General features: G+C 45.9%; 2 protein-coding genes across 3 annotated transcripts in view; one reads left to right on the top strand and one right to left on the bottom strand.

Moving 5' to 3' along the window:
• Kctd19 (potassium channel tetramerization domain containing 19) overlaps positions 1-23,479 on the bottom strand; it is a 29,073-nt gene extending 5,594 nt beyond the window's left edge. Inside the window, exons 1-8 of the mRNA XM_048354741.1 lie at positions 23,453-23,479; positions 18,766-19,062; positions 8,434-8,584; positions 7,026-7,217; positions 5,498-5,629; positions 3,193-3,403; positions 1,685-1,845; positions 153-256 (exon numbers count right to left, since the gene is read on the bottom strand). Of these exons, the coding sequence (XP_048210698.1) occupies positions 153-256; positions 1,685-1,845; positions 3,193-3,403; positions 5,498-5,629; positions 7,026-7,217; positions 8,434-8,584; positions 18,766-19,062; positions 23,453-23,479 (1,275 nt within the window). The remainder of the gene's footprint in view (positions 1-152; positions 257-1,684; positions 1,846-3,192; positions 3,404-5,497; positions 5,630-7,025; positions 7,218-8,433; positions 8,585-18,765; positions 19,063-23,452) is intronic.
• A 399-nt stretch (positions 23,480-23,878) lies between these two features.
• The window catches only part of Lrrc36 (leucine rich repeat containing 36), a 37,328-nt gene continuing 35,485 nt past the window's right edge, over positions 23,879-25,721 (top strand). For both annotated transcript variants that reach the window (XM_048354818.1, XM_048354819.1), the window contains exon 1: positions 23,879-23,948. In XM_048354818.1, coding sequence (XP_048210775.1) covers positions 23,879-23,948 — 70 coding nt within the window. The remainder of the gene's footprint in view (positions 23,949-25,721) is intronic.

The following is a 25,721-nucleotide window of genomic DNA, read 5'->3' as shown; positions in this document are numbered from 1 at the left end:
CATACCCAGCATGCTACTCATTTCATTTATGTCCATAGGATAAGTAATAGTGCTAGGAGAAAGTACTTGTTCTGAGCAAAGTACTGGGGGCTGAGTCAGCAGCTCAGGCAGGGATGTCAAAGTGGGAGGAGGGCAGCTGGGGCCAGCAGTACCTTCAGCAGAGTCTGCAGAGTAGTTGCATACCAGTGGCTTCCCACATAAACCTTGATGATCTGTTGTGGGGAATACACAGTAATCTCTGCTGTCCACTCCTCAGCTATAGGAAACAATGAGAGGGAACAGATCATATGGTCAGAAGAGAAATGAGTAAGGCAATAGTGTCTGCATGGGAAGACTTCATATCTTCATCATTCATATCAGGTTGCCTACTCTGAGAAACAGCAGAAATTCCTGACAGCAGCCTTTTACTGCTCACCATTTAGCTTTCCTGGGAGGTGAGATGGGCTTAGAATGGCCATTTTGAGGGACAGCTAGTAAAACTGGGGTGAGCAAGGAAGCCTTCAAAAAACCCAACCCCAAGGGCAGTGCCTCTTTGACCCACTTCTCTCAAGAAAGCTGGATGGATGCTCCTGTTCACCTACACAGACAGCTAAACTCCAGATTCTAGCTGGCTGGGCTGTGGGTATATAGCTTTTCATGTGGCCACCACACTGGAGCTAAGAGTCTTTCTGTGCTTATGAATGACCGCTGTCATAGAGATAGTCACTTCTATATAGTGACCAAGCCTCTAGGCATGCCTGTCACAGGGCTCTATAATAGGAAGATGAAACCTCTCCAGCAGGTAACAATATTTAGGGCTCATTCTAATGAGCTTTATGGTGTGAATATATAACCTGATTATGTGACCAAGAGGTAGAAAGTATAAAATGAGGCTCTAAGCTCCGGAAAGATTGGAAGTAAATCCGTGTTGCTCACTTCTGTACCTCCAGTGTCTCTACTTATCCAGGTATATATAAGTGCTCAGTGGTGCTGAATCTTCTTCTTCTTTTTTTTGGTTGGTTGTGGGGCTTGAACTTGGCCTAGGCACTGTCCCTGATCTCTTCAGCTCAAAGCTAGCACTCTACCACTTGAGCCACAGCACCACTTCTAATTTTCTGATGGTTAATTGGAAATGAGTCTCATGGACTTTCCTGCCTGGGCTGGCTTTGAACCACAATTCTCAGATCTCAGCCTCCTGAGTAGCTAGGATTGCAGGTATGAGCCACCAGTGTCCGGCATGGAGCTGAATCATAATAAAATAGCTTATTAGCTAGTGAAAATAACATTAATTTTGGACTCAGATTGAGAGTCAGCTTGACTATTCTATAACTGGAGCAAGTTTTTTTCCCCAAGTCCCTGCTTCATCTGATACATGGAGACACAGGGCCATTTCTGTCTGTCTGTGAGAAACAAATGGCACTGCCTGTTAGTGCCTAGGGTTGAGCTCAGCCTGTCCTGGGGGATCTGGGCAGCCCTAGGCTGGGTTGTACTCCTGTCTCTATACCCTGAGAACTGTGGGCTTAGAAGTGAGGAGTGAGTACCTACATGAAATTCTCCCTTTAGGGAGAACCATATCTGTTGGCTTGACTTTCTTTCCCATTTACAGCTTGTTTTTGTTTTTGTTTTTTACATCTACTTACTTTTCCTCTCTAGTCCCCTAGCCCTCCCCTGATGTTAGCTCAAACCCAGAAGTTTCCTCATTTACTGAACACATCCATGGGAAGTAAAGTCCTTGGTTCCAGATGCGTCTTCAGAGCCACTTTCATTGGCTCATAGGTGATATCTCTCTTGTCCAGGAAGGCACAGAGCTCATACACCTCAGAAATGGTCTCTGTCAGGGGTAGCCGGCAAGTTCCCAGCCAATTCCTGCCCAGAAGAAAGCCTGTCATGAAGCACCTCAGTGCAGCACCACAAGAAATCCCAGCCTGGAAATGTTTTGTCTGGATCCCTTGCTACAGAGCTGGCTCAGACCTGGCACTAGTAGCCTCATTCCTGTTTTAGCCAAAAACCTGGAGATACCTTGAAGGCCAATAAGCCTTGACACAATTCTGCCCTTTAGGAGAAGAGCCTGACCTGTTTCAGCAAAGTCCACTAAACTGCCTTAAGTCCTCGAGCTCTGTCTCAGACTCAGAAGCTAGGCCAGGGCGAAGCCACAGCCTTCTGTCCCCATAACTTTATGCTCAAGACCTCTCAGTCATGGCCTTGAGAGATTACTAACATCTTGTGTTCCCTGGTAAGACTGCAGTCTGAACACCTCCCCTTCCCTTCCCTCCTGCTCCAACCCTCCCCCCCTCCAAAGGCATTTGAAGTTGCCTTCTGTGACATTACAAGGGTGGGAATGTCTGGAAAGAGATGGACAATAAAATGGGCCTTGAAAAGGGCCCCAAATGCCAGAGTTGGGATAAGACAGTGTTCAGGGTTAGATAATGCTTTGCACATGGGCCTAGGAAAACACTACTTGACCTTTGTTTTCCTTTTTTTTTTTTTTGCCAGTCCTGGGGCTTGAACTCAGGGCCTGGGCATTGTCCCTGAGCTTCTTTTGTTCAAGGCTAGCACTCTATCACTGGGCCACAACACCACTTCTGACAGCCACAGCCTTTTCTGTTTATTGGTACTGAGGACTTAAACCCAGGGCTTCATGCATGCTAGGCAAGCACTCTACTACTAAGCCATATTCCTAGCCTCTACCTTTAGTTTTGGTACTAATAAATTTTGCAACATTAGTGTTACACCATTGTTCAGAACCTCAGTTTACTCCTCTATAGGCCAGGATTAGAATCCATGCTGTGGCACTAATGGGGACATTCTGAGTTCACCCCTCAAGGGAAAGGCCAGACATCACACTCTGTAGGTTGCCTCTGCCTTGCTTTTTAGGAGTTCCCCTGGAGATCTCCGAGGGTAGAGAGAATATTCTCTTTGTAGAGATCTACTTGGGTGGGGTTCCCAGCATGCTGAGGGTAGGAGGTGACCTGATCACCCCAGACTTGGCATAAAACAGAGAACAAAATATGAGATAGCCTGAACCCTTTGCACTTTGGTACCTTGCCTGTGTCCTCAGAAGCCTGAATCTGGTGGTGGTGATGGAAAGTAAAATGATGGGTAGATCCAAGGACACTCTTCCCCTCTGGATCATGGGAAAGATTCCACATTGTTCCTAGAGAAGGGCAAAGCCCAGTCTAATGGGAATAAGTGACTCCCTGAAGAAGGACTTACTTGACATGCTGGAAGAGGACCCCATTCCCTGTGATGTACAGCCTGCTTCCGTCTAGTGTGCTCTCGATGCGGAGTTGTCCCAGCGCAGAGTCAGGGTACTTCACCAGCAGACCCAGGGCCATCATGTACAGTGGCTTCACAGATTCTAGGCCAGCTGCACGCCCTGCTTTTCCAGGACTTGGGGAAGGACAGGAGGTCCGCGAACAGCCACCTGGGTAGGAAAGAAAATGGTAACTTCTAGATCTCCATGATTCTTGCCAAATTGGAGACTGTGGGTCTGAATCCCTCCTCTGCCCTCATAAAGACCTAAGTAGCTTACACCAGTATAATTTTGTCAAGCTTAGAGGATCCTAAATTCAGAATTCTTTGTAAGGAGGTAAGGGAGGTGGGGGTGGTGGGATTCCTTAGCTATGTCACTAACATCTGAATTTCAGACATCTCAGAATAGCAGTCCAGGCCTCGGGAGGAATCTCCATTTGTTTCAAGCTCTGCTTCTTCTAAGACAAGAAGATCAGCAGCCAATGGGAATCACAGGCTTCACAGCCCCAACTGCTGGCCCAGAGATGTCCTATGTGTGGCTATTTTCATGTTATATATCTGTGTTTGTGGTTGTGGGTATGCTCATTCTCTTGCTGTGGTCACAGGACTGACTAGTCTACTGAACACAGTTCACACTCTGTCCCAGGAGCCACCATGGATGAGCTAGAAAACTACCAGAGACTTGCATGGAGCATATATTTTAGTGTATCCAGAGTTGGTGCTATAATTGTTCCACAGATGAATACACTGTTTACAGAGGGACTAAATCAGTATCCTGTCCCTCCTCAACTTCGTACTTTATGGTAAAGTAGTTAGGACAAGTAGCCATAGAGCTAGACAGGGACAGGACTGGGGTTGAGGTCATTGCTGTCCCTTGCCAAGGCTACCAACTGTTTCCCTCAGTTACACTGCTTATTCATTCCTTCTAGTTTCTTTCTTTCCTTCCAACTTCCTTCTTTTCCTTCCTTCCTTAACTCTGTGTGTGTGTGTATGTGTGTGTGTGTGTTGGTGCCAGGGCTTGAACTCAGAGCCTCATGCCTCAGTCTCATTCAGCTTTCTTGTTCAACATTAACACTCTACCACTTAAGCCATGCCTCCAGTCCTGCATTTTGCTGGTTAATTGGAGACAAAGTCTCACAGACTTTTCTGCCAGGGCTGGATTTGAACCAAGATCCTCCACATCTCAGCCTCCTTCCTGAGTAGCTAGGATTACAAACATGAACCCCTAGTGCCTGGCTCATTATACTGCTTTCTAAAACGTTGACACCATGCTTTGGTTTGAGAAGAATCTGTCTACAAACATACTTCCATCTTTACGTTGCTTGTAGGGAGCAGGCACTAGTCTACCCATCTTACAATGACCCATGCTTCCTGAGGAAGCACTTGAGGAAAAGTTGGAGTTGTACTCCCCTCAAGTAAGGCCCTGAGACAGTGGCAGGATGCCACTGTCTCCACACAGGCTGACTCCGTGTGCCTGGGAGAAGGCTGGGCCTGAAGACAAGGAGATGCCTTATTCTCTTGGGACAAATGTCTGATACTACCCAGGGCCAAATTTCAAATCTGTGACAGTTCATATTCTTTTTACTTGTTTATTTTTTTGTGTGTGGGAGAAGCTATTTGAGAAGGTCCTATACATCCTCAGAAGGCCAGCCACGGCCTCCTGAGGGAGGAAGCTCCCCCTAAACAAAAACAGTAGCCTCCATATGCATAGGATTTGGGACATGGAATGATGAAAGGCAAACCAAAATGAAGAGGTGAGGAGTTGCTGGAATGAGGCAGAGCTCAGTGCACAGAGACTTGGCCTGGCTAGGATTCAGGAAATAACAGAAATATCACATTGTGTGAGGAGGCAGGGAGCAGGGCAAGGGAATTTGGGGGTGGGTAGAGTAACTGAAGAACTGAGAACAGGTTCTCATATTGGGTGTGGAAGGTGAAGCCTGGAAGTTGTAGGTGGGTACCCTGGACTTCTACAGGTAGGGCAGAGGCCCCTGTCCAAGCAACTTACCCACAGGCCCAGCCTTCCTCCCCAGGCTACCATGGGCCTGGTGTCCTATCCAAGCTCTGGTCTTACTTCAGACCAGCCTAGATGTCCTTTGGCCTTGGCAGGCCAACCCCATTTCCTTGGGGTGCTGAGCAGACAGAGAAGACTGAACTCATGCAGAGTTTCAGGCCCAAGTGGCTATGAGAGGGGAGATATTTGTTCTTGGCTCTTCTGACTAAAGGGTCTAGAATGTCAAGGGGAGGCCAAGGATCCCAGGCAACATACCCATGTTCATCCGACACAGCCGCACCGCTTCTGTGAGCTCAGGGATCTCCAGAATTTCAACTTCTGCTTCTAACACGTCTATGTTGGAGAAATTATCTGGTAGTAAGATCTTGTGTGAGCGGAGAAAATTCACTTGAAAGCAAAGGAAAGCAACACCTGTTAACAAAGCTGCTCTGACTTCACTATAGGTCCAAGTTCTGACAGAATTTTGAATACTATACCTTACCCTGATCTCTCCTTTCTTCTTCTTCCTCTTCTTTTTTTTTTAAATATCTTATTCTGAAACAATTTCTAAACATACCTGACTAGGTTTAGCTATCAGTCTGTGGTCTTCAAGGTGAAAGACCCCAAATTACTCTGTTTTCCTATGTCATGATGGGGGGGGGGGGGCGTGCATCCATGACCTGGCTTGGGTTGGTCCCAAGCCAGGCCCTTCTTGGTGAAGACACTGGCTTTGAGATTTACCTTGAGTGTCTTGGCTGGAGGACAGATCATTGCAAAAGAGAGAGTTGTCTTGCTCCTGAGAGGGAAGGGACTCTGCTGAGCCCCGCCTGGTAGGGGGCAATTGCATTTGTCACTGCCTGGCCTTCAGTGTGGAAAGCCACGGTGGAGCCAATGCTAACATCCTATCTGAATCAACTTGAGATGCAAATGTACCTCACAGACAATGTACTAGATGCCTTTGAGTCTGAATGGCTGAGGTTCTAAGCATTTGGAGTCCTGGAACAACAACAGCTAGGGTGAGAGGAGCCTTCCAGCAGAACTGCTCCTGGGGTTTGAGGGGAGGATGCCCTCTTCTGAGCAGGGTGGGAGATTCCATCCCTCCTTAGGTCAACAGCTTAAGCCCACCTTTCTTATTTATTTATTTTTAACCAGTCCCAAGGCTTGAACTCAGGGTCTGGGCACTGTCCCTGAGCTTCTTTTGCTCAAGGTTGGCACTCTAGCACTTGAGCCAAAGCGCCACTTACGGCTTTTTCTGTTTATGTAGTTGTGAGGAATTGAACCCAGGGCTTCATGCATGCTAGGCAAGCACTCTGCCACATTCCCAGCCCAAGCCCATCGTTTTACACAGCTCTGGGGAAGCTGTCACTGTCCCCCCTCCCACTCCTTAGACTCTGAGTATAACTGAAGTGAGAGCAGGCAGAGCTATCCTTTGAAACAACCCAGTTTCCTCCTTCTATGGTGACAGGAGGTGAGGTTGGGAGTCCAGTTGGAGATGGAAGGGCAGGGTAAAAATAAAAAGGTGACCTTGGATTCTGCCCTTCACATCTATGGCTCCACTGGCCCCTGAAATCACCTCCAGCAGTTTTAGTACCCTTTACAGCCAGGCCATTCCAAAAGACCTAACAGCCAAGTGAGAGTCTAATGCTGGGATCTGCTTGCTTCCTGGAAGACTGTCAGACTGCCACCCTCACCCAGGAAAGCTCTTCAGCCCTAAGCATCAATCTGGGGCTCTATGGGGTCTGGGGTGGGTAAGAATGGGCGGCCTTCTCAGCTTATGCCCTGGACCCCTGTACAGAGCAATCACCAATGAAGCGGAACTCGCTGCACTCGCACTCAATGAGGGCCACAGTCTCAGCCAGCCACAGCAGGTTGTCTTCAGTCACTAAGCTTGGATACTTGGCCACCAGGTCCAAGGGCAGGAAGCAGTAGTGGACTTCCTCTTCTGTGTCTAACAGTGGTGTGTCCATGAGCCCCAAAGGGGCTTTATCATGCAGGCCTAGAGGAAATGGAGAGGACATGTCTGTCACCACCTCCATGAGGCCAGGATTCTCACTGGGGTGAGGGTGAGGGGTCCCTGGAGAGATGACCCAGGGGACAGTGCCTGCCCTGTTACATGCACCTCCTTCCAGAGAGCTTTAAGGTGGAGAAGCTGAGCAGTAAAATATTTTTCTTAGCTGGGTGCTGGTGGCTCATGCCTGTAATCCTAGCTACTCAGAAGGCTGAGGAGCTCTGAGGATTGAGGTTCAAAACCAGTCTGGGCAGGAAAGTCCCTGAGACTCTTCTCACCAATTAAGCACCAGAAAACCAGAAGTGACACGGTGGCTCAAGTGGTAGAGCACTAGCCTTGAGCTGAAGAGTTCAGGGACAGAACCCAGGCCCAGAGTTCCAGCCCCATAGCCAATAATGAACAACAAAGGGCATGTGATACTTTGGCTTATGTACCCAAAGTCACTAAATTCATTTAGTTTCTTGTCCCTTAGCTTTTTTACTAAATGCTGGCACTTTGCCACTTGAGCTACAGCTTCACTTCTAGCTTTTTCCTGGTTAACTGGAGATAAAAGTCTGATGGGCTTTTCTTTCTGGGCTGGCTTTGAACCACGATCCTCAGATCTCAGACTCCTAAGTAGCTAGGTTTACAGGCATGAGCCACTGGTGGCTAGCTCGTTTTCATCTTTTCTTTTCTTTTGGCCAGTCCTGGGGCTTGAACTCAGGGTCTGAGCACTGTCCCTGAGCTTCTTTTGCTCAAGGCTAGCATTCTACATCTTGAGCCACAGCACCACTTCCAGCTTTTTCTGTTTGTGTGCTGCCAAGGAATCAAACCCACGGCTTCATGCATGCTAGGCAAGCACTCTACCACTAAGCCGCATTCCCAGCTCCATTTTCATCTTTTCTAATTGGCTCAAGCCAACCACTGTGACCAATGAAATAGGTGTTTTTATTTCCCTAGAAGCTCCAACTCACTAATAAGCATGAATGCCTGGGGGCTGGAAGGCAGCTCTGCCTTACCGAAAGGAAACCAGTGGGCAGAGGAATGAATAGTGAGCAGGTATTTAGTTACAGTGGCCAAGCAGCCATGGAGGGGTCAGGTACTACAGAATCGCCCAGAACTTGCTCAGAGTGAGGGTACTTTGAATGGAAGCCACTTCCGTTACAGTGAGGAGAGCTGGGCTTGTGTGGGCTTGGGGCTGGGAACAGCCCGTCCTTGATTCTACCTGTGAAAGCTGGGCTTTTTATGGGAAATTCTGAGGGTTTGCTGATACACTTCCATGTTCTCCAGTAGTTCAGAGATGCTCTCTCAGCAACAGGAATGTCTGCAGGCCGCACTCGGAGGTGGTGCTTCCCTTCCTTCAGATTATCCAGAGTCTAGTAGGATAAAGAACATTGCTCCCTGACCATCAGCACCTGCCAACTATCTACCAATTCAGGAGTGGGTACCAGGAAAAACAGTATGTAACTCACTTTGGTAAGATATTTCAAACTAAATTGATCACACACAAAACTTAAAACTTTAAGGCTATAAGATGGCATGTTAATATTTAAAAAATTCTAATAACTTCTGATTTTTAGTGGTATTGAAATTTGAATTTAGGCCATTGTACTTGCTATATAGTCACTTGAACCACATCCAAGCGCCCCCCCCCCCTTTTTTTGGACAAGTTTCCCTATATAGCCCAAATTGGTCTTGAACTCTTGATCTTCCTGCCTCAGCCTTCTGAGTGCTAGGATCACAGGCATGTGCCATCATTCCTGGCTCTCTTCTGTTTTTTTTTTTTTTTTTTGGCCAGTCCTGGGCCTTGGACTCAGGGCCTGAGCACTGTCCCTGGCTTCTTCCCGCTCAAGGCTAGCACTCCGCCACTTGAGCCACAGCGCCGCTTCTGGCCGTTTTCTGTATATGTGGTGCTGGGGAATCGAACCTAGGGCCTCGTGTATCCGAGGCAGGCACTCTTGCCACTAGGCTATATCCCCAGCCCTCTCTTCTGGTTTTTGAAGCAAATTTTTTCCAGCTAGTACCAAGGCTTGAACTCAGGGATTGGGCTCTGTCCTTTAGCTTTTTTGCTTAGGGATAGTGGTCTACCACTTGAGCCACAGCTTCACTTGTGGCTTTTAAGTGGTTACATGGAGACAAGGATCTCATGGATTTCCTGCCTGGACTGGCTTTGAACCTTAGTCCTCAGATCTCAGCCTCGGGAGTAGCTAGGATTACAGGTGTGAGCCATGTGTGCCTAGTCAAAACAAGCTTTGGTCTTATAATTTTATGTTATATGATTTATATAATTATATATAAATTATATAATTTATATTACATAATTATATAATTTTATGTTACATAATCAGGATTAGTTTATATTTAATCATTTAAAATTCGATGTTTTCTGCTGTGCTCTCGCTCTCTGTGTCTGTCTTGTGCTGATACTGGAGTTTGAACTCAGGATCTTGTGTTCTTGCGTAGCTTTTTCGCTCAAGAGTGGCACTTTACCACTTGAGCCACACCTCCACTTCCATTTCTCTTGAGTAGTTTAAAACCCTTTCACCTGTGATTTGCTCATTGTATATGTTCAACATAATTCTGGGAAATGGTCTAAGTAGTGAGATCAAATTATAATAAGTGCCTTATATTGGCACAGTGCTCCACATTTTTCAAATCACATAAATTTAAGCATTTATCCAACAGAACTCTGTGAAACAGATATGGTGAGTGTTTTACTGATGAGAGAGCCAAGGTAAAAGCTTTTTCAATTTGTCTGAGAAGTCTCCCATCCTGAGAGCATCATGGCTTCGAGGAACATGTGGCCAGGAGTGGGGAAGGGTGGTAAGGAGAACCCCAACTAGGCAGGGCTGAAGCTTAGAGCAGAGGGTGGGCTGAAAAGTCTTCATGCTACTCTCACCCAGGGATCTGTTTTCTCTTCAGTTCTGCAGATTATCATGACGTCAAGATAACTGTTTCTGACCCTGCCTTAAAAGAAAACAGTATTTTCCTTAAAATGTTTTGGAAACAACAGGACAAATGATCTTTTTTTTCCTCCTTTCCCTTTCTGCTCAAATGTCCTTTAAAAGTACTCTGTAGCCAATTTTATCCCCTAAGAGCCTTTTTTTTTTTTTTGTCACTCATGGGACTTGAACAGCCTGGGCACTGTCCCTGAGCTTCTTTTTGCTCACTTGAACCACAGCGCCACTTCTGACTTTTTCCGTGTATGTGGTATTGAGGAATCAAACCCAGGGCTTTTTGCATGCTAGGCAAGTACTCTACCACTAAGCCACATTCTCAGCCTCCTAAGAGCCTTTTTTTGGCCAGTCCTGGGGCGTGAAACTCAGGGCCTGAGCACTGTCCCTGGCTTCCTTTTGCTCAAGGCTAGCACTCTGCCACTTGAGCCACAGCGCCACTTCTGGCCGTTTTCTGTATATGTGGTGCTGGGGAATCGAACCCAGGGCCTCATGTATACGAGGCAAGCTCTCTTGCCACTAGGCCATATCCCCAGCCCTCCTAAGAGCCTTTTAAGGACAGAAAAGCTCAGATTCAATAATAATAAAAGAGCCTGCCTCTGATTGCTAGCAACACAGATGGGAAGTCTTGGTGAGGTTGTTCTTGGAAATCCTGAGTGGTGAGAAGAGCCCCCTAGTGGCCATATCTATAACTGCCCCTTATAATCATAGTCTGCAAGAGGAGGTGAAAGGAGACTGGGACAATCTTTCCTATTTTGAGTAACTAAAGGACATGAGAGAGAATTGGAAATGACCAGGTCATGGGGAGTGTTTTCCTGGGATACTGTGTATTAAGGGAGACTGCATGTGTTGCATGCTGGAAGACCACCACTCATTCATTTGAGAAATATACATTGTGCATTGAAGATCTCTGCTTGAAGCAGAGATCAACTTAGAGGAAAATAAAGACATTAAAGCCAATGATTAACATATGTTAAGACAAGATCTAGAACCACTTTTTTTGAGGGGTTTGAACCAAGGCCAGTCATGAAGCTTGAACTCAGGGCTGGGATGTTGTCCCTGAGCTTTTTTGCTCAATGCTAGTGGCTCTACCACTTTGAGCCATTGCCCCATTTCTGAGTTTTAGGTGGTTAATTGGAGATAAGAGGTTCACAGACTTTCCTACCTAGGTTGGCTTTGAACCAAGATCTTCAGATCTCTGCCTCATGAGTAGCTAAGATGGTGTGAGCCACCAGTGCCCTGCTAGTTATAAAGAGTCTGGCTCTCTAGGAGCCCTGGGATTCATTCCATGTTATTAGAAGAGGACCTCAGCTTTCTGGTCCCTTCACTTGGTACTACATACAGTTATGTCCAGCTGTTAGCTCTTCTTAGGAGGGAAACTGGGCTGAGAAACTCTAAATTGGCCACAGGAGAGGGGGGGCAGTGGGAAGGGAAATCTTTCCAGGATGATGGCCTGCTTATATGAGGACAGCCTAGGACCTTCCTATTTGAAAGTATTGTTTAGTATGCCATGTGTTCTCTGGGATGATGTGATCAAAAATGACAGTCCAACTAGTTTGACAGAAGGTGGATTAGTTGAGATATACTGAAGTGCCAGACTTTGAAGTCAGGCCCCACTTTACCACGTGAACCCCCCTATACCACGTGAACCCCACTTTACCACGCAAACCTGAGATAAACAGGCCCTGTGAGCAAACCCAGGACAAGCCCGTTAGGGCCCAGCTGGTCAATAACTCTAACCGCTGGGAATGCTTAACTCTGACTGCCCCCAAAATGTCTCGAGCACCTGAGCCAATCAGATTTGTACCTGTGTCCTAATTTTGCTTGCTTGAACACCTGATTGTTGTAACTTTGTTTTTGCCTTTATAAGCCCTGAGTAACCGCAGCTCGAGGCTCCCTCCTAACCTCCGCTGTGTCGGTGGGTAGGACGAGGCCCGAGTTGCAGCTTGCCAAAATAAAGCCTTGCCTTGCTTTTGCATTTCGGAATGTCTGAGTCTTGGTGGCCTTCTTGGTGGTGGTCTTGCGACTTGGCACAACAATACTAGTTGATCTATTTTGTAGAAATAAAAATATTCATTTCCTTCCATTTTTCACTACTGTAAGGTGTGAGAAACACCATTTTCCCTAAGAAAGAAAAGTTTGACAAATCTTGAAAAAGAGAAGAAATAAAGCCAGTAAATCCATAAAGATGACAACAGTGAGGTCATACTGCATGCTGACCCAAAGCATCATTCCTGCACTAGGCCCCGAAGCACAACAAGGCTGATTCCTGAATTCTCTCAGCCAATCTTTGCTCTGACTTCTGGGAAAGTCCTTTGCTCAGAGGAAGCCATTTGGCTGCTGTAAGAAATCACAGAAAGTGCTCCCCAGCTTGCATACCTACTGACTTATTTATCTCCTCCAATAAATGTGTCCTCCCCTCAGCCTCAAGGACATTGCTTTGCTTGTCTTGTTTTCTGAAATATTCGCATCATCCAAAATGATGCCTGTAGAACTTCAATGCATTTTGGTTGAAAGGATGAATGAATTTAAACCACCCAGAAAGCCTAGGCTCCCAGCTGGCCTTTGGCTTTACTGACTGAGGTTGCTATGTGCATGACGGGTCTTCTGTGTCCATAGAAGTCAGTTTGCTGACTTCAAGTTCACTTTTACTCCTCTTAGAATTTTAACTCTTTGTATGTGTCAATGTGTGTGTGCTGGTCCTGGATTTTTTTAATTTTTTATTTGCCAACCCTAGGGCTTGAACTCAGTGTCTGAGCACTGTCCCTGGCTGCTGCTGCTGCTTTTTTTTTTTTTTTTTTTTTTTTTTTGCTCAAGGCTAGCACTCTATCACCTGAGCCACAGCTCCACTTCCAGCTTTTCCTGTTTATTTGGTACTGAGGAATCTAACCCAGGGCTTCATGCATACTAGGCAAGCACTCTACCATTAAGCCATATTCTTAGCTCCATTGTGCCTGATTTTTTTTGTTCACAGCTAGTGCTCTACCACCTGAGCCACAGCTCCACTTCCAGCCTTTTAGTAGTTAATTGGTGATAAGGGTCTCATAGACTTTACTGCCAAGATTGGTTTTAAACCTTGATCCTCAGATCTTAGACTCTTGATTAGCTAAGACTACAGGTGTGAGCCACTAGCACCTGACTGGGGAATTTTACTTTTCATAGGTTATAACCTAGAAAGTTGGTAGAGGGAAGATATCTTTTCTTTTTGGGAGGGGGAGAAGGGGAGTAGTGGGGATTGAACTCAGTGCCTCATGCTTGAGCCACACCCTGGTCCTTTTTGCTTTTAGTTTGTTCTTCAGATAAGATCTCCCATTTTGTCCAGGTCAGCCGTGAACTAGAGTCTTCTTAGTCTCTTCCTCTTTAGCTACTGGGAGACATATACCATCATGCCCAGCTTGTTTTTAAGAGAAGGTCTCAATACATTTCCCAGGTTAGCCTCAAATCAAGATCCTCTTGTCTCAGCTGGGATTGCGAGCCTGTCCTGACATGCAGAGACAATAAGAGGATTTCTGTAAGGAAATACAGACCTGAATTCAGATGGCTAATTGCTAGCAGGAGGATGAATGATTGATATTGCTTTTGGCCTAGATCATAGTGAAAAAAAAAAAAAGATTCAATCAGAAGCACTGTAAAACTGATGGTGCAGGGGCGTTTGTGTATGTGTTGTCAAAAGATGGCAAAGGCACCCTGCTGGCAAAGCTTTGGGATTAACAGGAGGCTTTTCAAGGCGGCAGCATTCCTTGGAGATGCCTTCTGCTCTGTTGTGAAGGAATGTGATGGAGCTTGTGGAGCTTGCAGATCCCTGACTGCCATGCCAAAACAAGAAAGGCCTACACTGCTTTGAAGATCCTAGAAATCAAGCCTGCTAGAAGGCAAGGAGGTGCAAACCGCATCTCTGACCTGCCCCTCTCCTCCGGGCTCCAAAGGTGGAGCCAGCCTTCCTCATCTCTCAGCAGGTGTTTATTAAATACTTGTAATTGCTAGGTACTGTGAATGATGCTAGGAATAATGAAGATCTGAGGAGGATACAGTCCAGGAAGAGAGACATATGAATACATAATCCCAATAGAATTAGTGCTGATACAAGAGAGCTATTGACTTTGCTATGAGGACAGACAAAAACTGGGCTTGAAAATGTCAGGCTAGGGGCTGGGGATATGGCCTAGTGGCAAGAGTGCTCACCTCGTATACATGATGCCCTGGGTTTAATTCCCCAGCACCATATATACCGAAAGGAGCCAGAAGTGGCACTGTGGCTCAAGTGATAGAGTGCTAGCCTTGAGCAAAAAAAAAGCCAGGGACAGTGCTCAGGCCCTGAGTTCAAGCCCCTGGACTGGCAAAAAAAAAAAAAAAAAATGTCAGGCTAGGATTCTTTGTTAGGTCAAATCTTTTTTAAAATTATTATTATTATTATTATTATTATAAAGGTGATAAAAGTGAGGTTCCAGTTCGAGGCTTAAAAGGAATGCATTCTAGGAAAATGAGCAGGGGGGAAAGTATAGCAAATAAACATGCAGGGTGCTGAGGATGTGGCTGAACTTTGTAGTATGTGTGTACAGGTGTACAATGCTATGTGTGCATGTCAGGGTGTGTATATGCTGAGATATGTATGTGTGACAAATGAGTCTGACTGCGAGGACGCTGATGCTATGTCAAGGGGTTTACACTTGAGTTGTCCCCTCACCAACACCCACAGACAAGCTACACTGCTGGGATGACTGCTTCTGGAATCTCCTTCCTTTCTAAGATCAATGTAGCAATCTGCTCTTACATTGTGAGAAGAAATGTGAGACTGCTGCTGGGCTGTTTTCCTAAAAGCCTCATTGTGTGATCAACAGAAATGCCCTGGCGCTCCCTTGAATACAAGGAGCACAGGTGGACCGCGTTGCTTGCTGGTAGTGGATTGCACATGAGGGGACCAATTCAGGTTCAAACTGAGAAGTCCCCAGAAGGCAGTGAAAAGGAAACACAGGATTAGGGCATAGCTCAGTAGAAGAGCATGTGGTTATCATGTGCAAGGCCCTGGGTTCAATCCTTAGCACAAGAAAGGAAAGGAAGAAGGGAAGGAGGAAGAGGAATACTTGGTTAACATGTTCTGTCAATATACTATTCCATTAGTGGGTTTCAAGGAGAAAGTAAAAGGGAATCACTATCTGCAATGAACCTTGAACTCTCCCGAGTGACTCTGAAGGGAAATTTCATTCTGTAGTTGTCGCTGTGACTTCCAATTGTAATGGCATACAAAAGGCTCAGAGCAATTTATATTAATTAATAAAATTGTACATTTAGCTGAGTACAATGGCTCATGCCTGTAATCCCAGTTACTCAGGAAGATGAGATTGAGAGACTGTAGTTGGAAGCCAGCCCTGTCAAAAAGTTAGTGAGACTCCATCTCAACCAACAAATTGGGCATAGTGGCGTGCACCAGCCAGCCTAGATGCTTGGAAGGTCATCCGTGGGAGGATCAAGCTTGGAGGGAAGCCCTGTCTGTTTTCTGTAGATAAAGCTCAAACAATATGTGGTCTTTCCCCTTAGCATATTTCACTTCTTTACCTTTTTTTTTTTTTTTGTCAGTCCTAGGCCTTGAACTCAGGGCCTGGGCACTGTCCCTGAGCTTCTTTTGCTCAAGGCTAGCACTCTACCATTTGAGCCATAGTGCCACTTCCAGCCTTATCTGTTTATGTGGTATTGAAGAATCGAACCCAGGACTTCATGCACGCTAGGCAAGCACTCTACCGCTAAGCCATATTCCCAGCTCCTCTCTACTCATTTTTTTTTTTTTTTTTTTTTTTTTTGCCAGTCCTGGGCCTTGGACTCAGGGCCTGAGCACTGACCCTGGCTTCTTTTTGCTCAAGGCTAGCACTCTGCCACTTGTGCCACAGTGCCACTTCTGGCCATTTTCTGTATATGTAGTGCTGGGGAATCGAACCGAGGGCTTCATGTATACGAGGCAAGTGCTCTTGCCACTTGGCCATATCCCCAGCCCTCTACTCTTTTTTTTAATAGTACTTATTTCTATCTACATTGTATAACTGTGCTGCCCACTCCTGAAGCTCCAGGGCTTAAAATGTGTCTGATGCTCAATACACACTAAATGTCACAATCAGCATCAAGGCAATATTAGACTTCAAGTGTACCCCATGGAGGCCCGAGCCTGAGGTTAGGGGTGTCAGGAGGTGGGCAGGTAGAGTGGGAATGGGAGAGATAAAGGGTGGATGGAGGGGTTGGGGTAGAGATCCGGGTAGCAGTGTGAGCTCAACTATCTTCCCTTGATTAACTTCCTATCAATCTGCTTGATGGCTCATTCAACACTGCTTTTCAATAAGCCTACTAGGTTACAGAAAACCCTGAATAAGATATGACTCCTGTGGAATGTATGAGACCTTCAGTTAGCTGGAGGCAAAATTCTATTTTTATTGATAAGGGCTAATTGTAAAAGACTCTACAGTGAGGAGCCCTGACAACTTAGAACAGTTTAAATATGTATCATCATCTGAATCTGAGATGTGCTATAAATAGAAAACACGGATCAGGTTCTGAAGACTTAATAAAAGAATGATCTTTGTTGTTTGTTTCTTTGCTAGTCTCGGGGTTTGAACTCTGGGCCTGGGCACTGTCCCTGAGCCTCTTTGTGCTCAAAGCTAGCACTCTACTCCTTGAGCCATAGCTCCACTTCTGGCTTTTTGTGGTTAATTGGAGATAAGAGTCTCATGGACTTTTCTGCATTGGCTAGCTTCAAACTTCGATCAAACTTCGAGGTTGAAGCCTCCTGAGTAGCTACGATTACAGTCATGAGCCACTGGTACCTCACTAAAATATTTCTATTTTAACTATTGTACTGAAGGTTTTGTTTTTGCCAGTCCTGGGGCTTGGGACTCCAGGGCCTGAGCACTGTCCCTGGCTTCTTTTTGCTCAAGGCTAGCACTCTACCACTTGAGCCACAGCACCACTCTGGCTTTTTCTATTTACATGGTGCTGAGGAACCAAACTCAGGGCTACATGCATGTTAGGCCAAGCACTCTACCGCTAAGCCACATTCTCAGTACCTGTACTGAGGTTTTGAAGTCAGGCCACATACTTGCTTGCCTTGAATACTCAGCTGATACTCTACAATTTGAGCCAGGCCTCCAGCCCTGCTTTTTACTAGTTATTTTAGTAATAGAGTCTTAGACTTTTCTGCCCTGGCTGGCTTCAACACCATCTTCCACATCTTAGCCTTCTGAGTAGCTAGGATTATAAGAATGAAGCATCAGAGCCCAGTTATCGTTTTAGTTTTGTTTGTTAAGACCTTTTCTCTTAAAAAAATATACATGTGGCTTACATTACATCTTTGTTGTGTAAGGATGCTTTTTCCCCTTTAAAAACCAATAAACACTGGCTGACGACATTAAGTGGTGTTGCTTGAGAAAGAACTTACAACTAAAAATTGGGCAGGGGGAATATAACTTCTCCAAGCAAAGTGTGTGTTTGCTTATTTAGGTAAAAACCTGACAGGCCTTAGGGTAGGGAAAGCAAGCAATGGAGAAGTGGGAGGCTGTTGACTTGCGGGAGGAAGCTGTTGCTTCCCAGCTGTATTTACACTCAGCTTCTATGAATAAATACTACTTCAGCTGGGCCAACCCAAATGTTTATTTCTTTGAAAGCACTATTTCCAAAGCATAAGCACTTGTTTCACAGTCTGTTTTAGGGAGGCAGAGCCACATAATCCCTCAAGTTCTACTGCTCACACATTTTGGAACTTTGGAACAGGACCAACCATTGGCCTCTGAGTTACTGATCTCACTTAGAACTTGCTTCCCAGATATATTTCAGTTTGGGAACTGAGGAAACAAAAGAGTCAAAAAGCTTAATAAGCTGGACAGTAGCTTACTGTTCAGTAGCTCATGCCTGTAATCCTAGCTACTTAGCAGGCTGAGATCTGAGATGGTCATGGTTTCAAGCTAACTCTGTGAGTTAGTCTGTGAGTCTCCTATCTCCAGTGAACTACAAAAAGCCAGAAGTGGAGGTGTAGATCAAGTGGTAGAGCACCATCATTGAGCAAAAAAGCTAAGGAACAGTGCCCAACTCTAGAGTTCAAGCCGTGGTACCAGCATGTATACACACATACATATACATGAGGATGTTCATTCAGAACTATTGGTGGTAGTATATGCCAATAATCTAACTGAGGCAGAAAAATCATGAGTTTGAGCCCAGCCTGGGTAACACAGCAAGACACTGTCTCAAAAACAAAAGACAGGCACCAATCAATGGCTCACACCTGTAATCCTAGTTACTCAGGAGGCTGAGATCCAGGGGATCAAAAAAGTTTGCCTAGATTCAATCTCCAAAATAGCCAGAAAAAAGCAAGGCTGGAGGCATGGTTCAAAAGGTGCAGTGCCAGCTGAGCAACCAAGGCAGGCAAGCAAGCATAAGTACCTGAGTTCAAACCCCAATACCACAAAAAAGGAGGAATGAAAATGCAATACCCATGCATTATCATTGCTTTTAAGTCATGAATCACACTTGCCTATTATGATCATCCCAACAATCAATATACAAAAGAGCACAGCATTTAGTTATGTAAAGTTATGATTACCCTTTGGAAAAGAAGAATGTCTTACCTGCAGCAAAGGCATCAACTGTAAACCCAGGGCTTGCTCATAGAGCAAGTTCAGTTCTGCACAACTGGAGAAGGAGAGCTTGGAGGTGTAGAGGTAATAGTGCACGTGCCGAAAGGTGGAGCCATCTCTGTCGATGAAGAGCCGCTGGTTTTCTGAAGGGGACAGGGATGATGCCTCTTTCCATAGCAATGAGTCAGGGAACTGAGCAAGTTTGCTTCTGGGAACTGAGAAATGCCAGCCTCCAACATTGAAATGAAATAAATCCTCTGCTGATTCATGGGACATGCCAGGCTCATCCTAAAGGGAGAATGAAAAGAGAGTTCTGCAAGAAAAAAGAAATAGCTGGGCATGGCGGGCAGGCCTATAACTACAGCTGTGTGGGAGGTGGAGAAGGGAGAATCATGGTTTGAGGCAAAATGTTAGTGAGACCCTGGCCACCCCAAGCAAGAGCACTAGATCTGTCAGAAATATACGTGTGTGTGTGTGTGTGTGTGTGTGTGTGTATGCACACACATATGCTAAGCAAGAAAGGCTGGGGATATTGCTCAAGTGGTAGAGCACTTACTTCTTCAAGGTCCCAAGTTCAAACCCAGTGGTTAAAAAAAAGAAAAAAAAGGAAGAAAAATAAGAGTCTTGATTGGGAAGGAATAATTCCACTATATTTGCTAATGACATAATCATGTATATAGAAAATGCCAAGAGGGGCTGGGAATATAGCCTAGTGGCAAGAGTGCCTGCCTCGGATACACGAGGCCCTAGGTTCGATTCCCCAGCACCACATATACAGAAAACGGCCAGAAGCGGCGCTGTGGCTCAAGTGGCAGAGTGCTAGCCTTGAGCAGGAAGAAGCCAGGGACAGTGCTCAGGCCCTGAGTTCAAGGCCCAGGACTGGCCAAAAAAAAAAAAAAAAAAAAAAAAGAAAATGCCAAGAAACTATTCTGAGCCCAGCAAGGTTGAAGGATACAGATCAATGTTTTAAAAATAGACTCCAGGGCTGGGGATATGGCCTAGTGGCAAGAACGCTTGCCTCGTATACATGAAGCCCTCGGTTTGATTCCCCAGCACCACATATACAGAAAATGGCCAGAAGTGGTGCTGCGGCTCAAGTGGCAGAGTGCTAGCCTTGAGCAAAAAGAAGCCAGGGACAGTGCTCAGGCCCTGAGTCGAAGGCCCAGGACTGGCAAGCAAAACAAACAAACAAACAAACAAAAAACACACATATACAAAGATGGTAATACTCAAACTGGGTATGGTCAGCCATGGCATTCAAACATAAAAGGATTTCAAGGTCCAGGCCAGCGTAGGCTACAAAAAAAAAGTGGTAGAGCGCCTACCTAGAAATCACAAGGCAAAAGCAATAATAGCAATAATCACAATTACAATGACAATGAGCTGACAACAATATTTCCCAAATTTATCTATAGACTTAACACAGTCTCCATGAGAAGCCTAACAGTCCTTTCTCCCACTTCTTAAAATAAAACTTGGACAAACTGATACTAAGTTCATATAGAAACACAAGAGACCCAAGTAAGCTAAAACAATTTTTGAAAATGAAAAAAAAAAACCTTTGAGGATTTAAACTTTCTACTTTCAATACTTACTACAAAGCTAGAATAATAAGACTATTGGCATAAATAAGTGGAATAGAATTTGAATCCAGAAATAAGCCCTTACTTTTATGTTTAATTGAATTTGTCCATCAACTGGTGGATGAATAAATAAAAGCACATCTGCTAGACTATTGTATGTTAATTTAAAAAAAAGAATGAGGGGTTGGGAATGTGGCTTATCGGTAGAGTGCTTGCTTAACATGCATGCAGCCCTGGGTTCGATTCCTCAGCACTGCATAAACATTAAAAGCCAGAAGTCACACTGTGGCTCAAGAAGTAGAATGCTAGCCTTGAACAAAAAGAAGCCAGGGACAGTGCTCAGGCTCTGAGTCCCAAGCCCCAGGACTGGCAGAAGGAAGGGGAGGGAAGAGGGGGGGAGTACTGCTCATGTTACAATATGGGTAAACCTTAACTAAGTCAAAAGAAGCCAAATACAAAATATCACACAGTATATGATTCATTCACATTCAGTGCTCAGAAAAGTCAAATTTGTAGAGACAAACTAGGTTAGTGGCTGTTCAGGGGTATAGAAATTTGGAGGAGGGAACAGGGAGTGACTATTAATGTATATAAACTTCTTTTTGGCTGGGCACTGGTGACTTACACCTGTAATTCTAGTTTCTCAGGAGGCTGAGATCTGAGGATCACAATTTGAAGCCAACCAGGGCAGGAAAGTCTATGAGACTCTTATCTCCAGTTAACCAGCAAAAGCCAGAAGTGGAGCTGGGCTCCAGTGGTAAAGCTAGCTAGCCTTGAGCAAAAAAGCCCAGGGACAGTGCTCAGGCCCTAAGTTCTAGCCCCAGTAAACCCACCCCAATTCCCACCCCACAACATACACACAGTTAGTTGTTGTTTGGGCTAGTGGGATAGCAGTGGAGGTGGTGGAAACAAGTTTCAGATATAATATCCTAGCAATTCTGTTTAACAAATAAGACACTATCTTACTGAGCATGTGCAAAGCCCTCTTCAGATCCTACCAACAGAGAGACTTAAACCTCTGTGGAGTGAATGCGGATGCCTTTTGTTTTTGTTGGTTTTGCTTTTTTTTTTTCCTTTTTTTTTGCCAGTCTTGGGGCTTGAACTCAGGGCCTGAGCACTGTCTCTGGCTTCTTTTTGCTCAAGGCTAGCACTCTGCCACTTGAGCCACAGCACCACACCTGCCTTTTTCTATATATGTGCTGCTGAGGAATCGAACCTAGGGCTTCATGTATGCATGGCAAACACTTTACCACTAGGCCATATTCCCAGCCTGCAGATGCCTTTTCATACACACACACACACACACACACACACACACACACACACACACACACACAAAGGCAAAAATCAACCAAGTTCTCAGTGCTCATAATCCTAGCATCTCTCAGGAGGCAGAGATCTGAAGATTGAAGTTTGAAAGTAGCCCAGGTAGGAAAGTCCAGGAGATTCCAATTAAGCAGTAAAAAGCTGGAGGTAGAGCTGTGAATTGAACGAAAAAGCTAAGGGACAGCTCCCAGGTCCTAAGTTCAAGCCCCAAGGACAGACTCACAAACATACAATAAAGCAAAAATCATTCATCTCTCTCAGCTCATTGCCACCATGCCTACAATATTTCAGAATGTTTAGAATTTTACATAAAAACATTGGCATTAGAGAGAAAGATTGTTAAGGTAATGGGTAGTTACTTCAACAAAAACCTGAATCTCCTATTCTGACAGTTGAGAAAAGAATAAATGTATGCAACAAAGAGGGGGGCTGGGGCCATGTCTTCTACATTAAATCTGGTCTAACTATTCAGATATAAAGAACAATTATAGCTTAGTGGTAGACTGCTTGCCAACATGCATGAAGCCCTGGGTTCCATTCCTCTGTACCACATAAACAGAAAAAGCTGCTCAAGTGGTAGAGTGCTAGCCTTAGGCACAGAGAGGCTCAGGGACAGAGCCTAGGCTCTGAGTTCAGGCCCCAGGATTGGCAAAAAAAAAAAAAAGAACAATTTTATATGCCACATTTGAGACTAAAAGAACTCTAGGAGGGATGAGTATAAAGCAAAAAATTATAAATGCTGTCAAAATGCTGTCATGTAAAATGCTGTCATGACAGAGACACAGTTGGAAAAGTCAACAAAAATGAGTTAATCTAGTCTTTTGAGTCCTGGTTTTTCTCCAAATGTGGCAAGGTATGGCATGGACCAACTGAAGGTAACTAAGGGCCCCACCTATATTGGACAAAAGCATAACTATATAAGGACTCTGGATTGTGCTTTCTGCTTTCCTTAAAGGTGACTATCTGGTTGAGAACTCAGTAGAGGTGCTCAAAGCATGCAGATTTTTGGATGCTAAAGAAAACCTGCTCTTTGAACTGAGCTGAACTTCACTCTTTTCTTATTAAGGACAGAATATAACAAGAGTCTTGGCTCAAATTTGCCTCCTTCTTCCACACTGCCCACTGAAAAACCCTCTAGGAATGCACTGCTAGAGTAAAGGTTGTTAGTCGAGTTTTCTTTCCCAAAGACTGCTCTGGGGCTATTTAGTACAGAACTATCCCAGCCTGGGGATAGTTCAATCACAGGTAAGCATGGGGGACAAATGGTGTCTTGCAGGAAAACAGGGCAACCTTCAAATAGCTATCCCTACCTCATCCCAAAGAGCATCATCTCCTTTTCTACACAGATCCTTCTCCCCCAAGGAGCCTCTTCCAAATCAATGTTTAGAGCTAGACTCACCTTATGCTCTAGAGACAGGACCTCAATTCCCCAGAACCAAGTTTCCCAACCTTTTGGATGGAATCTTCCCCATCATGCCTCAGAAATCTGCTCCCTCCACCCCCAGTCCTTTAGATCTGGATCCCCGTCTACCCCTCCAACTGCCCCACCATGCACAGGCAATGAGATATGGAGCCCCCCACCCTGTCAAAGGGATGCCCTGGTGCTCCTCACACCTGGTGACCCCCGAACTCTCAAGAGCTGTGCATTTTCCCAACTATTCAGAGCCATCCCCCTAAATCCTTCGAAGTCAGGGCCACCCTCCAACCCCTATGCTCCAGAAATCTTGAGCCCCAGCCCTCTTCTTTCATCTCCGTCGTGGTTTTGGCGCCCAGATCAAGGGCAGGATCCATACCATGGTAGCGACTCCTGCAGCTGGCGGAGAGTCTCGTGACCTAACCACCAACCGCCACCCAGAGACCAGCCGTATGCAATCTGAGGAGAGGCAGAAGGAGGTGCTAGGGGCGGAGCCTGGATCGGGGCGGAGCTTGGAAGGGAAAATGGGGCGGGGCCGGTTCCGGGGCGGGGCCTGGCACGTGGCGGGGCTGTGTGTGTGTGTGTGTGTGTGTTTGTGTGTGTGTGTGTGTGTGTGTGAGTCCGGATTCTGCTGTGTCTTGGGAAGGGCTAGGGGGCCACATAGGGGGCGGGGTCCTGAGTGGGCGGGGCCAGCGGCGCCGTAGGGGCGGGGCCTGGCGCGGGCGGGCCGCGGCACGCGCGGGCGGTCTCGCGGGCTGCGGCAGGTGAGCGGCAGGCGGGGATGGCGGAGCAGTGGGATCTGGACGAGGAGGGCATCCGCCGCCTGGGGGCGCTGAGCCTGGAGCAGCCGGGTAGGGGCGGGCCGGGAGGGCTTGGGCCCCAAGTGTGCGTTAGATGCCGGGAGGAGTAAACTGAGGTGGAGAGGCCCCCGAGCCAGAGGTGGAGGTGGGAAGCACTGGGACCGCTCGGTCCCTGAGGCGGAGGAGCGGGGAAACTGAGGCCGAAAGGGTGGAATGGAGGAATTAAAGGGAACAGGCGGAGAGCGGCGAATTGAGGGGTACGAGAGTGTGAAGAGAAACTACCGGGGACCCTGGGTATAGATGACAGAATCGGACGGAGGAAAGAAGTCTCCTCCAGTGGCAGGGACCGGGCCTCCTGGGGGACGCCGGTGGGAGAAAGACAGTGTGGGGAAGGGCACCTGTGCGAAGGGGTGATGCTGAGGAGACGCCTGGGGCGTGCAATCGGATAGTCTGGAAACTTCCCCACCCCAAAGGGCTGTTCGTGGGTGGACTGAAATGGAAAGGGATTCCCTTCCATTCTCAAGAACGTGGGGAGAAGCTGGCTTTTCTCTTTTTGACAAGTAGCCCCCTTTGAGGGGACTAGGAAAGATCGTGAGATCAATGGCAATGCCTGAGGTTCCGAAGAGGGATGGTGACCTCCTTCCTGCTTCCGCTCTGACTTTCTAAGGAGTAAGAAAGATGGAATCACCCTTCACCGTGTGACCATCCCCAGGTCCAGCTTCACCTGTAGTTACCTCATCTCCCCAATGAGTCTATCAGGGAGACTCTAATACAGTTCCCAGTTCCCATTGCACCAATCAGTAAAATTACCCAGTCTATCCCTCCCTCCCTCCCTTCCTTCCTTCCTTCTTTTCCTTCTTTCTGTCGGTCGTGGGTCTTGAACTCTGGGCCTGGGCGCTGTCCCTGAGCTCTTCAGCTCAAGACTAGCGCTCTACCACTTGAGCCACTTCCAGTTTTCTGGTGGTTAATTGGAGAAAGTCTCGTGGACTTTCCCGCCAGGGCTGGGTTAGAGAGACGCTGGCTCAAAAACAAAAGACAAAAGGAAGTGGTGACATTGTCCAAGAAACATTATATTCATTGCCTAATGTATGGAATTATGACCCTTTATACAACTCCTTAAAAATAACAATTAAATTTACAAAGGTAATGCCTGTATGAGTCTGGCCCTCAAAGTGGAGGCCATGGCTAGAGTGGATGTAGGTTTTGGAGACATAAGCACAAAGTACTTACAACCAAGGAGAGAATGCAGATAAAGAAGAGAACTTATTTTCCAAACACCACATTCACTCTCCTCTACTCAATCACTGAACACTGAAATATCCCGAAGCTGACTCCTAAGCTTTTTCCTCCTCTTCACCACAATTATGGAGACAACTGTCTACCAAGTATCTTTGTATCTCCTATGAGTTGGTAGTTAGATAAGGTTAATCCATTTCAGGTTTGGGGAGTGAGTGCGTGTTTCTTTTTCAGCAACACAACTTCATGAGTAATGGTGCATACTTCTGTTAGGAAATATATAATGTCCAATGTTCTTTCATTTTGTGATAGCCATTTACTATGATTGCATAGGTCCATTAATTCATTAGGTATTACAAAATGGTTATTTCTAATTCTCTCATCTGTCTCCATTAGCTGCAACAACTCTATAAAGACAAACCTCTTTTCATCAATGATTTGATTATCCTAAAGTATAATTTGCATAGGAAAGACAGAGTAGAAATTTGAGTGTTTTTCAACCTATTTGCTAGTTTTTCTTTGTCTTTTATTTATTTATTTATTTATTTAATTTATTTTTTGCCAGTCATTTTGCTTGAACTCAGGGCC

Source organism: Perognathus longimembris, chromosome 10 (assembly GCF_023159225.1).
Source record: "Perognathus longimembris pacificus isolate PPM17 chromosome 10, ASM2315922v1, whole genome shotgun sequence".
Taxonomy (NCBI): Eukaryota; Metazoa; Chordata; class Mammalia; order Rodentia; family Heteromyidae; genus Perognathus; species Perognathus longimembris.
This window is presented reverse-complemented; position numbering and strand designations above follow the sequence as displayed.